The sequence below is a fragment of the Leucopleurus acutus genome (genome assembly GCF_964270905.1).
Source record: "Leucopleurus acutus genome assembly, chromosome: 9".
NCBI classification, from domain to species: Eukaryota; Metazoa; Chordata; class Mammalia; order Artiodactyla; family Delphinidae; genus Leucopleurus; species Leucopleurus acutus.
In genome coordinates this window covers 76,134,961-76,147,782 of record NC_139144.1, presented here as the reverse complement: position 1 = coordinate 76,147,782, position 12,822 = coordinate 76,134,961, and the positions used below count along the sequence as shown (strand labels likewise).

The 12,822-nt window shown below is 39.3% G+C and overlaps 1 protein-coding gene across 4 annotated transcripts in view; it reads right to left on the bottom strand.

The window, feature by feature from the left end:
• MET (MET proto-oncogene, receptor tyrosine kinase) overlaps positions 1-12,822 on the bottom strand; it is a 128,099-nt gene that overhangs the window by 18,913 nt on the left and 96,364 nt on the right. For all 4 annotated transcript variants that reach the window (XM_082845889.1, XM_082845890.1, XM_082845891.1 and 1 more), the window contains 4 exons: positions 7,676-7,822; positions 5,460-5,616; positions 5,122-5,262; positions 1,866-2,096 (listed from right to left, as the gene is read on the bottom strand). In XM_082845889.1, coding sequence (XP_082702015.1) covers positions 1,866-2,096; positions 5,122-5,262; positions 5,460-5,616; positions 7,676-7,822 — 676 coding nt within the window. The remainder of the gene's footprint in view (positions 1-1,865; positions 2,097-5,121; positions 5,263-5,459; positions 5,617-7,675; positions 7,823-12,822) is intronic.

The following is a 12,822-nucleotide window of genomic DNA, read 5'->3' as shown; positions in this document are numbered from 1 at the left end:
TTATTAAGCTCTTCATGATCTTCATTTCTCTTTTTTTCCTACATGGAAAAAAAGTGCATTGTTTCTTATGCTTTTGATTAACAATACCACTATTTGTGTGTGTTTGTGAAATATGTATACGTAATTAATTTCACCCAAAGATACAAGCAATATGATTATTTAATACATGGCAAATATTTAGGTGATGTAACTGTTATTAAAGTTTAACATAATAAAATATTCAACCACAGTGGAACCACTGAAAACAGGAGTAGCATCTGCCTCGTAAAAGAAACATTAGTTTTAAGGATCAAATAACATCTTTTAAATATGAAAAATGAAGTTTTACCCACATAAAGAAATACAATAAAATAAGCTCCCTATATTGCAATAAACTGAAATGAAATAAAAATGTCACCATTAGAAATAAGATTAGCATTACAGAATAAGGATATCCCCCTTTAGTCACCAGTTAGTTTGTAATCCAGGTTGGCAGAAACTGAAAGGCAATCGCTCAAATGAAGCAAATTCACTCTGAGTCATTTCATCTAGTTCTCTGGTTTTAGCTACATCACTTTCCCAATGGTAGCCTTTCATCCAGTGGCAGTAATTTTCCCCAGAGGTGCCAAATGTCTGATAGCTGTGTAAGTCATTAAGTTGTCCAGCTGGCCAAGACCCCCTGAGTGCCTAGCATGTGAGTGTTGGGCATTAGTCTACTCTCTTGTAATGCAAAGATGACTAAATAAATGCTCTTGAGGGCTCACGTTCTACTGGGGAAAGCATATAAATAAATAATAGTTAATACTTATAGAATCATTCATGATTATTACTTTATAAGAGAGATAATTGCCATTTTTAGCACCTTTCATGATAAAATACTAATTTTACAATATGTAGAATTAGAACATAATTAGTGAAGCCACACACTCTAAAACTTGTACAATTACTAGGATTTACAGGCTGGTAAAAGAACTATATATTACTCTGATGTGAAACACGTTTGTTAACAGCGAAGCTGCTATTTGGGAAGGGGAGCATGCTAAGGATTAAAATCTGGAGTATGCGATAGAGGAATGTGTTGATGCTTTCACAGGAAAATGGGAAGGCCTCGTGAACACAAAAGGCAAATTGTCCCATCAGCTTCTTCTGCATCATGCTGGCTGATGTCTCTGCTACCTCTTGCAGCGCACACTGAATAAACAGGGATCAGAGGCCATTCAGTATTAAAGGTAAAAGCTTTTTAGAAAAAAAGGGAAGAGTGGAGTTCATTTCCTGGCTTCCGGTTGGTTTCTTTTCCTGCTCAATATTTCCTCAAATACTGTACACGCTAGCTGTTATTGCTGCTCTGGCTGGCTTATTACAAATATTCATTCCTCTTTGTATAAAGAAATTGGAGTGCATTGTAGTGATGATGTATGTTGCTTCAGATCAAGGGAAGGCTATAAATTCCCTGTCTCCTGATGCTGTCCAGCAGTATACAAACTGCTATAAACCAGGACTTCATAGAGTTAGTCACTATTCTCAGGGTAGAGAAAGACTGGAAGGAGATAGGAGTAAAAATATTGGAACTTAACAGAATGATTTTTAGAAGGAAGTAAAAGGCATGTTTCAAGAAATTATAGTTGTCATTATGAAAAAGGTGAGGGAGGAATGTGATTTATTTCTAATACGTTTGGGAGATTATCAAGTTGTCTCCATGCACAGGGACGAATCCCCATGGATGTGATTTGCAGGGCTGTATGTCTGCAGAACAGAAATCAAGTGCACTTGTTATCACTGCTCTGTCAGTTGCTTTCACCATTGTCTAATTCCTAATCTGCAAAGGCAGAAGATAAAATGCTTACTGGAAAATCGTGCTTAACAAAAAGCTGAGTGGAAATACTTACCTCTTCCTATGACTTCATTGAAATGCACAATCAGGCTGCTTGGCCCAATCACTACGTGCTGAACTGCCTGGACCAGCTCTGGATTTAGAGCACTGAGGTCAATGTGGACAGTATTTTGCAGTAATGGACTGGATATATCAGAGTCCCCACTAGTTAGGATGGGGGATAGGTCTGTCAGAGGATACTGCACTTGTCTGCATGACCCATTCTGAGATGAGTTAGGAAACTGGTCTGCAAGATAAAGCAAAATTATTAGAAACAATAGTGAAACCTCACTTAGTGGGGACTGCAACAGGGGCAGCAAATTGAATTAATAACAAAACCAAAGTTTAAATTTAAATTTAAAGAAATGATGGTTGTATCATTGAATGAGGCTAGGAAAAACCCTTACAAAGGAATTGGTTTAATAAAATTGGGGAAAGATACAGGTATGCGTGTGTGTGTTTAAAAAAAAATTATTGATTCTCTTGTAAGAATATTAAGCAGTAACTTTGAAAGCTTGTTTTCCCTCTTCATTTCCTTAGACATTTCTCTTAGCAAAAACCCAAGCTTGAGATTTGTTTTTTAATATACTATATTCTTAAGAATGCAAAGCAGCAAAAATAGTAAGCAACTGCCTGGCTCCCACAAAAATCCAACTCAACTATAAGAAAATGAAAAAAGATGCCTTTTGAGAGACTAGTGTTTATTAATGGAATGAATTAGTATTGCTCAAAACCTATGTGGATTCCTGGTCAATGAAAAATATGTAAAGTGAAATATTATATATCTATATCTCTCTATATAAATATACACCCATACACACAAACGACTAGAAATATGCAATGGCTAAAATTTCAGAACTGAAAGTTTTTCACATTCGTGGTAAGTTCTCCATACTGTGGTGATGGCAGCAGATCTAGTGTTATCACTCTTTAGAGAAAGCAGATTAGAATTGGGTTACTGTGCCATTCTCATTGCTTACTTGAGGACACTTGGAAAGGGATCAGATCAGCATTCCTTGTAAATTGATCTTTATAACCAAAACGGTAAGAGCCTCAAGCAAGGTTCCCTTTTTCTAGGTGAATCTTTTCCATTTCAGGGGTAGGGAATTATGGGGCTGAGAATACATTTCTTAATGCCAGATAAGGCAAAAAAGCCACCAGTTGCTTCGCCCTTTCCAAAGGGAATGCATACATGTCAAGGAGAGGGCATTATACTGGCAGCAACTGACTTGAAGACTAACTAGGATGGGTATTGAAATGTATTAGTATATAACACAGGGAGAGGGGAGAGGCTTATGAGGGGGTCCGCATTAGCACAAAAAGCTCCTTTGCAAAGGAGCAGGAAAATCAGAACTTAAGAGAGGATCGTTAAAAAGAAAGTTGATGGTACCCTAAGTATTCCTAAGCCCACTTAAACATGTTTAGTATCTGCCACATTGGAAGTTTGGATAATACATCAATTTGTCCAGAGCAGTAAATTTCAACAGTGGTTCCAGAAAAGCTTTGGGACCACCTGTAGTTATAGTAATCACTAGCTGGAAATGAGACAGATGCAACCTTAAAAGAAGGATGTAGAACATCAGGGGAGTGCTTGAGATGTTGGATGGGTGAGGGAAGGAAGGAGCCTAGCTGGGTGTCTGTTCCTTTAATTCCAGAGTCAGGGTTTCCAAACCTTTCCTAGGGGATGGAAATGCGGATGAACCTCTCTAAACTCAGTTCCTTTGTCTTCACTTCTCAAACCTTTGCACCTAGAGATCAGGGTTCTAAATTTTCAGAGGTGCAGAGATTAAGGGAAATCCTTGATGAGGCACAGGAAAAAATCCTCTGGCATAGAAATTGTACTGACCTTTGGACTAAGTTCAAACATGCACACAAACCAATTTAAACCATCAGTGTGTGATTCTGGTCTGACACACAGAGAATTCTAGGTCTGCATGAAAGACTGATAAGGATGCTGTCCCCACCACACACAGAGAGAGAAGCTCTGTAGGTGCCTCTTTATTAGGTGCTGGCTGTGCATTTCCTCATTACTCTATCTGGATAACTTTCTTTTGCCTATTTTATTTTTCCATATCTCCAAGGAGTAGGTTCAATGTAGGAAAGAGGATGAAACTCAAGTTTCTTAGCAATGATGACAGAGGTCTGGTGAGTAATGAGGTTGAAGGAAGATTAAATGTGCTTCTTTAAAGAAATTACTTGTGAATTCTAAAGATCTCAAATTAGAGCCATTAAATGTGAATATAAAATAATAAACAGATCTAAATTTCAAAACTATAAACTGGATTTGATTTGTCCATGTTGTTAAGGGCTTGGATTCTTAAAGGTAAAGGGAGTCACGTGGGAAAAGACAATATTAACAGTGTCTATAGAACATCTCTATAGAACTAACATAAACTTGAAAAAGTAAGAGGCAGTAAGTGTTGAAAAAGTTAAAATGGTAAGTGACTCATTGCTCTTGTACTTGTTTTGATGAGCAACTTCTAAGTTCTGCAGTATCCTCAACTGTCTGTGACTCATTTTATTTATCCACTGGTAAATATTCAACCAGGAAAATGCTTGTACTTGACTCACGTCCTGTAACTTCTAAAGATAATGGAGCAGATACAATACAGACATTTTGCTTTTACCAGGAGATTTTAAATAAAACAATGTGAAATGCTCTGGCTAATCTGACAATTATTAGGTCTAATGTTTTGCAAAACAGATGATGTTAACCCTCCCTTTTAAATAGCATAATTGAAGGTTTTTATTGGATAAGACTCAAAATATATTCAAGTCCTGGGATGCTGTGGGTAAAAAGCTGAGTACTAACAGTTCATTGAGAATCCTTCAAAGGAGGGCTAAAAGTATAATTTAAATGTTTGAGGATCAACGGGTAAAAAAATGTAGCTGTACCAACTTCTATTTCAATAAATATACGTTTCCTATCTTAACTCTTCCTGGGTTGTTAAAGACAGCTTCACAATTTTTTAGCATTGCACTCAGATGATAAACACCTTATCTTTGCTCAAATGATTTTAAAATGAACCTTTTTGTGAGAACAGAGCTTAAAGACTCTAAAAATCTCATATAACATGTAAATGAGTTCATTTTAAAATAAGAGCCATGTAACTCTGTGTCAAATTAAATACTTCTTTGGCCAAAGAAGAGGTGAATACTTCTTTTATATTTTTATAAAAATATAAAGGCAAAACCAAAAATAAACAACAATGCCACACAACCCACTGAGGTATATGTATAGGTATTTCTCAGAACAATAAACTGAAGTATACCTTCTGGAAAAGTAGCTCGGTAGTCTACAGATTCATTTGAAACCATTTCTGTAGTTGGGCTTACACTTCGGGCACTTACAAGCCTATCCAAATGAGGAGTGTGTACTCTTGCATCATAACGAACTAATTCACTGCCCAGATCTTAAAACAGAAAGAGAGAAAGAGCTCGTTAAAGACTTGGCTATCATGGATCCCAGTAGTCTTTGACCCAGTGACCAGAACACATGGGTTTTATGGATTGCATAAGACCGCACACATGAGTCTATGACAATTTTAAACTGTAACGACTGTATTCTTAAGGCAACTCCTTTAAAACAAACAATAACCAAAAAATGTACCTTTAATTTGCTTTCTCTTTTTCAGCCACAGGAAAAGGCCAAGTAATAATAAGAGTATTATTGATATTGAGACAACACCAACAATCAGTCCTGTGAAATTCTGATCTGGTTGAACTATCACTTTTCCAAGGACGGTTGAAGAAATTGCTTGCTTCCACTAAAAATGACAAATAAAAGTCAGAATTTAGCCATGATAGATACAAAATACACTACACAGTTGAATCACAGTCTCCCTGGGCTCAAAATACTACCTGGTTATTACCGTTCTAGAAGTAGCATAACTGCCTTCAGAGTATTAAGACATTCCTCAATTCTGTTTCAGTGTTCAAATAATTAGGGGCTACTAATCACTTAAGTACTTACATTATGCATAGCTGTTTGTACTTATAACTAGGTATTAGGGGGTAAAAAGATAAAAATCAGTCTCTGACCTTGAGGAACTGAAGTATGAAAGGGAGACAAACACAAAAATAAATGATTATAGTACGCTATGGTATGTACTGTAGAAGTATGAACATATAATAAGAAAAAGAGACAACAGGACATTAATTCTGTCCTGGAGGGTAGGGTAGAGGACACAGGAGACTCCCCATAAGTAGTAATCATATTATTATTATGATGGGATAATAAAGTCTCAGAATATTTTTATTTCAGTTTTGATACATAGAAGAAGTCTTTGACGTTCCTTCCAGCTCTAACATGGTATGATTTTTAGGATTTCTGGTCCTTTTAATTCCAAACTCTGATCTCATGATTCAGGCTTCTTTTTTTTTTTTTTAAATTAATTAATTAATTAATTTTAGGTTTTTTTGGCTGTGTTGGGTCTTCGTTTCTGTGTGAGGGCTTTCTCTTGTTGCGGCCAGCGGGGGCTACTCTTCATCGCAGTGTGCGGGCCTCTCACTGTTGTGGCCTCTCTTGTTGCGGAGCACAGGCTCCAGACGCGCAGGCTCAGTAGTTGTGGCTCACGGGGCCAGTTGCTCCGTGGCATGTGGGATCTTCCCGGACCAGGGCTCAAACCCGTGTCCCCTGCATTGGCAGGCAGATTCTCAACCACTGCGCCACCAGGGAAGTCCCAGCCTTCTTTGATTTTTAAATTTTTTCATACATTCCCATTTCATAACTTTTGGGAAAACTTCAGGAACCCTTTAAAAATCACACATTCTTGGATAAACAAAATGTGGTATATCTATACAGTGGAATATTATTCAGCCTTATGTGGTGTATCTATACAGTGGAGTATTATTCAGCCTTAAAAAGGAATGAAGATCTGACACGTGCTACAACATGGATCAACCTTGAAAACTTGCTAAGTAGAATAAGCCAGACACAAAAGGACAAATATTATATGATTTCACTTATACGAAATGTCTAGAGTAGGCAAATTCATAAAGGCAGAAAGTAGATTAAAGGTTACCAGGGGCTGGGGAAGAGGAGCGATTGTGACAGTACTATTGAATGGTTCCAGAGGTTCTGTTTAGGGTGATGAAAACGTTTTGGAATTCGACAGTGGTGATGGTTGCACAACACTGTGAATGTAATTAATGCCACTGAGTTGTACACTAAAAAATGATTGAAATGGCAAATTTTATATGTATTTTACCATAATTTAAAAAATAATGTAATATACCTAAAACCATTGAACTGTATACTTTAAATGTATAAACTGTATGGTATGTGAATTAATCTCAATAAAGCTGTTAAAAAAAAAAGAATGAAAAAAAAAATCACTCACTCCGGTTCCCAGTTATATGATTTAGCTGTTTACATGAAAGAAGTTACTGTAAAATAGTTTAATTCTTATTTTACTTCATCCAGTGCATACATATTATTTTACTTATGGGTCTCTGCATTTGAGATCACTGTAGCGGGCAGTAGTTTGTTGGCTCTGGCCTCTTGGAGTGGTGAGAGGTGGGGAAAGGGCCCTATTGAATGTGTCCTTATCCCTCCTGAGAATTACAGAAAATTGCGGCAAGAACGTGGCATGATGGAGAGGAGCGTGTCCAGCAAGGGCTTTTGAGGTCTACCCTTTGAAGCTTGGGAAGGAGACAGTGCAACAAAAACCTCACTATTTCTAAAATAACAACTAAGAAGCAAGGCTGAGATGATGAGCTAAAGCCAACAGACAAATGAGCTTTAATGATTCATGTCAAGCCTGCAAGTGACATAATTATGCTGGCATCTTTATTTACATCATGAGAGGAAAGCAGGAATCCCACCTCTATATTTAGTTCGCTGTTCAATTTCAGCAGGTCATTGGGGACCGTACATAAAACGGCTTCAGATAGTGACTGTATATTCTCACAGCTCTTATTTCCAACTTTTAACACTTCACCTTTAACTGCTTCAGGGTCAATATCGTTTCCCTGGAAGAGAAAAAGAAAAAGGAGCTTGTTAACACTTCACAGTTTTGCAGGAATGCAAACAATTGTGAAGGAATTTAATATACTGCAAACACAGGCCATGTTGTTTACCAAGGCACATGATTTTCTGACACTCTTTTTTTTTTTTTTTTTTTGCGGTACGCGGGCCTCTCACTGTTGTGGCCTCTCCTGTTGCGGAGCACAGGCTCCGAAGTCGCAGGCTCAGCGGCCATGGCTCACGGGCCCAGCCGCTCCGCGGAATGCGGGATCTTCCCGGACCGGGGCACGAACCCGCCTCTCCTACATCGGCAGGCGGACTCTCAACCACTGCGCCACCAGGGAAGCCCATGATTACATTATTTTGAACAATATATAGTTACATGAAGGCGTTAAAAACATTGTTCAATTTGACATATTTAGTTAATTGAAGTCACCATTAGGTATTTAAAATATCACTGTTTTGTTGAAGAAACCAATAATTAGCCTTGGTAAAGAAGTGGCACAATTTCTCATATGAAGACTTAATGAGTATGGCTATTTATTTATTATTTTAAAAATTTATTTATTTTATTTTTATTATTTATTTTTTGGCATTGGGTCTTCGTTGCTGCACGTGGGCTTTCTCTAGTTGCGGCGAGGGGGGCTCCTCTTTGTTGCGGTGGGCGGGCTTCTCACTGCGGTGGCTTCTCTTGTTGCAGAGCACGGGCTCTAGGTGAACGGTTTTCAGTAGTTGTGGCTCGCAGGTTCTAGAGCGCAGGCTCCGTACTTGTGGCGCATGGGCTTAGCTGCTCCACGGCATGTGGGATCTTCCCGAACCAGGGCTTGAACCTGCGTCCCCTGCATTGGCAGGCAGATTCTTAGCCACTGCACCACCAGGGAAGTCCAAGTATGGTTATTTATTAAAAAGTCATTATTTTGAGGAGAGAGAGATATCAAAACTTATTAGCATTTTTCTTAGGGACAAAGAGCAGCCAGTTACAAATACAGTACTGCTCCTTTGTTTCCCACTTTGTTTTACATGACCTTTAACACTTGGCAAACTAGTTTTACATACATTGTCTCATATGGATCTCGATACATTGCTAGGTCAAATATTCTCGGAAAAGAAGCTGGAAGAAAATACTTCTTTCTAACATGAATTTGGAGTTAAAAAAAAATGGATATAGACAAAGTCTATCCTTACGATATTTCTAGAGGCAGTATGTGTACTCCATTGAACCAGGTCAGCCCCACAGGGCAAGTCAACGTAGAAGCACATAAATCTAATAAGTCACCTTGGGGCTTCAAATGACAACTTGTTGGTTAGGACTGAGGAGGGCTAAGGCATTGGCTCACATACTGGAGGAAATTCAGGGAATGACAAAGGAAAGAGATTAAAGAGCTGGAGGGCTTGATTTATGAGGGAATGACTAAAATGTATCTTGCTTGCTTAGATAATGATGAAGGCTGGGGGAAGGGATGAACATACTGCGTTTACATTTCCAATACTCCTTCTTTTAGGCTCAGGGCTCCCTAGGATGTTGCATGAAAGCTTATCTAAAACAAAAACAGGTCACAAAGCTGAACAACGAAACCCCTTTTCATTTGTGCCTACTAAGAAAGGCATAATAATTAGTGACTTACATAAGAAATTAATATCAGCTTTATATGTATAGTGATTATTTTATTTTTTTAAAATTTATCTTATTTATTTATTTTTGGCTGCGTCGGGTCTTTGTTGCTGCGCGAGGGCTTTCTCTAGTTGCAACGAGCGGGGGATACTCTTAGTTGCAGTGCACGTGCTTCTCATTGCGGTGGCTCCTCTTGTTGTGGAGCACGGGCTCTAGGCACGCAGGCTTCGGTAGTTGTGGCGCATGGGCTTTGTTGCTCTGCGGCATGTGGGATCTTCCCGGTCCAGGGCTCGAACCCGTGTCCCCTGCCTTGGCAGGCGGATTCTTAACCACTGCACCACCAGGGAAGCCCTGTATAGTGATTATTTACAAAATTTACAATCCAAGATATCAAAAAACTGATACTGGAAGCCCACTACTATATAACAGAGGGGACCAAATCAGGAAAAAAAAAAAGGTATAGGCTGGTTTTTGTCATTTAAAATAAACATAGCTTTATCGAGCTGTGGAAAAAAATGTTTATGTTTAGAAATTTTATTATTTACTTTTTATTATTAATATTAGCTATTATTAAATAGTAGAACATATTTACAAAATTGGATTAGTTCTTCAGTCATTAAAACAGTAATACATAGGTTTTTAAATAAAGCAAAATAAAAGGAGCTTTCTGGTCTTTAATCCCCTACGCCCATAGAGCAATTTAGAGTTATAATTATCTCATTTTATCCTGCAAAGATACTTCCCTGAGGTAGGTATTATGGTCATTCCTGCTTTACACATTGAGAACTAAGGTTCAATAAGGGACTTGGTCGTGAAGCAAATCAATTCCATTTAATACAAATCTACTTATCATCTACTACTGTGTGTTAGACAAAACTCTATAATATAAAGATGAGTAAGAGTTTCTTCCCCTCACTGTAATGTTTAAATGAATATATTTCTAAAGTGAAAAACTGTTACTCCTCTGTCATATCAGGATGTCTCTTGTCCATTTCCTCTGAACTCTGGCCAGGTATGACATGTTTCTATCTAGGACTCAGGCCTGGGAACCCATGTCTGAGCTGGTTACAGAGCAGAGCAGATAGGAGTGGAAGTGGGTAGGATTTGAAAAATAGCATTATAACAGGCAGGGTCTTGCAAGTTTTCATGACTCCAGGGGGCCACAATGTTGAGTCTGGGAAAGTCAGTTAAGGCCATGGAGGGGATGGTAGCAGGACTCAGCCAGGCCACGGTCCAGGGAGGCTGGCAATAGAAAGTCAGTGAGGTGGGGTGGTGGTGGAGGGACATTTACACTTTATCCAGAGGATATGAGCCCCCTCAGCTTGGGAACTAGGCCAAAGAACCATCACAGAAAGCTTTAAAACTAACTCCACAGGACATTAACAGGCATTTGGGGAAAAAAGTTCCCAGGTCTTTTGAGGAAAGCTGGATGAACCAAAATTAAATTGGTTTCTTCATTGGCTACTTGGGGCACTGGGATACCACAGGTGCTGTCTATGTGCCCTGGAATATGGGTTTTTTCCCCCCACAGAATGCATATTAAAGTGTGTAGCACAGGGAAATACAGTTGACCCCTGAATAACGTGGGGGGTTAGGGGCACTGACCCCCGTGTAGTTGAAATTCCACGTATAACTTCACAGTCAGCCCTCTGTATTTGAGGTTCTGTAACCACAGATTCAACCAACCATGGATCACATAGGACTATAGTATGTATTTATTGAAAAAAAATACACGTATAGTGGACCTGCACAGTTCAAACCTGTGTTGTTCAAGGGTCAACTGTACTAGTTTATGAGCACCATCAATAAGAATAGGTCTTGACACTGGACCAAATGACCTCTAAGAAAACAGCCCTTCATTTCTACCCTGTCTGGAGACAGAACTGGCCTCACGGTGGTTGTGAATGGGTTTGGGCCTACAATTGCAGGTATCTTAGTCAGAAGTGGGAGGAAGACAAAACTCTAGCTGGCTCTGGGCAGCAGGTAGACTGAGTTAGCTCAGAACTACTCTCCCTTCTAGATCCTTCTGATGCCCAGAAACTGACACGGGCCTCTAGCTGAGCTCTCAGCCTTTGATCTTATGCTCCTAGTATCGTAGCCTGAGCCCCTGTTCCCTGACTTAGATGATCTTCCTGCTGCTTTTCCTGTTTTAGCCAACTTCTCCAAACTGGACTTCTGAAGCATCTCTATTACCATGTATATCTGTATGCTCCAGAATAAGATGAAGCCCCAGGGCAGTGTCAGGCAGTCCTAGTTCCAGCATTAAATACTGTGCTTCTCTAGTTTCCATAAAATATGATCATGAACAAAGAGTCATGTAAGATAATTAGGAAAAAATTCAGGGTTTCTTTCAACAGAATTGACTTTTAGATATTTTTAGAGTTTAGAGCTATTTCACTTAAAGGATTGTACAGCTATCCATGTACCGTATGATAAAAAATTTCTCTATTATGAAAGGTATTTTGGTATTCATGAAATGAAAGTTAATATGAAAGCCTTTGTAATGTAGTAGAAAGAAGACCAAATTTGGAATCAAGAAATTTGAGTGTGAGCCCTAGTTATGCTGTTTGCTCCCTAGATGACCCAAAACAAATTACCTAATCTTTCTAAACATCTGTTTACTTATCTACAAATGGGGATGATTATCACTGACCTCCCAACCTCACAAGTCCACATGAGTCTCAAATGAAACAATATATGTCAAAGTACTGTGTTAACTAAAATTCCACACAAATGTGAGCTGTTGTTGACATGAACACCGTACCTTAATGTGTACTCCTAAAGAGATGTCTACTTCTTTTTTTTTTCCATAAATTTGTTTGTTTATTTTTTACTTTTGGTGGCATTGGGTCTTCGTTGCTGTGCACAGGCTTTTCTCTAGTTGCGGTGAGAGGGGGCTACTCTTTGTGGGGTGCGTGGGCTTCTCATTGCGGTGGCTTCTCTTGTTGTGGAGCATGGGCTCTAGGCGCAGGGGCTTCAGTAGTTGTGGCTCGCGGGCTCTAGGCGCAGGGGCTTCAGTAGTTGTGGCTCGCGGGCTCTAGAGCGCAGCCTCAGTAGTTGTGGTGCACAGGCTTAATTGCTCCATGGAATGTGGGATCTTCCCGGACCAGGGCTCGAACCCGTGTCCTCTGCATTGGCAGGCAGGTTCTTAACCACTGCGCCACCAGGGAAGTCCCAAGATGTCTACTTCTGATGGCCACTGTCCACAGCTGGTCCCTAAGCCTTGGATATAAACTGCCTCCCACATTAATGGGGTTTCTGATTAGTCCTGAGGAATGACTGATCCCCGATCTCTATTATGTTCTCTTGATCCAAACTTGGCTGACCCTCTTGGCCATGGTGTAATCATTACACCAACTATTGACTAAGCCAATTCTCACAACTAGGGCTGGA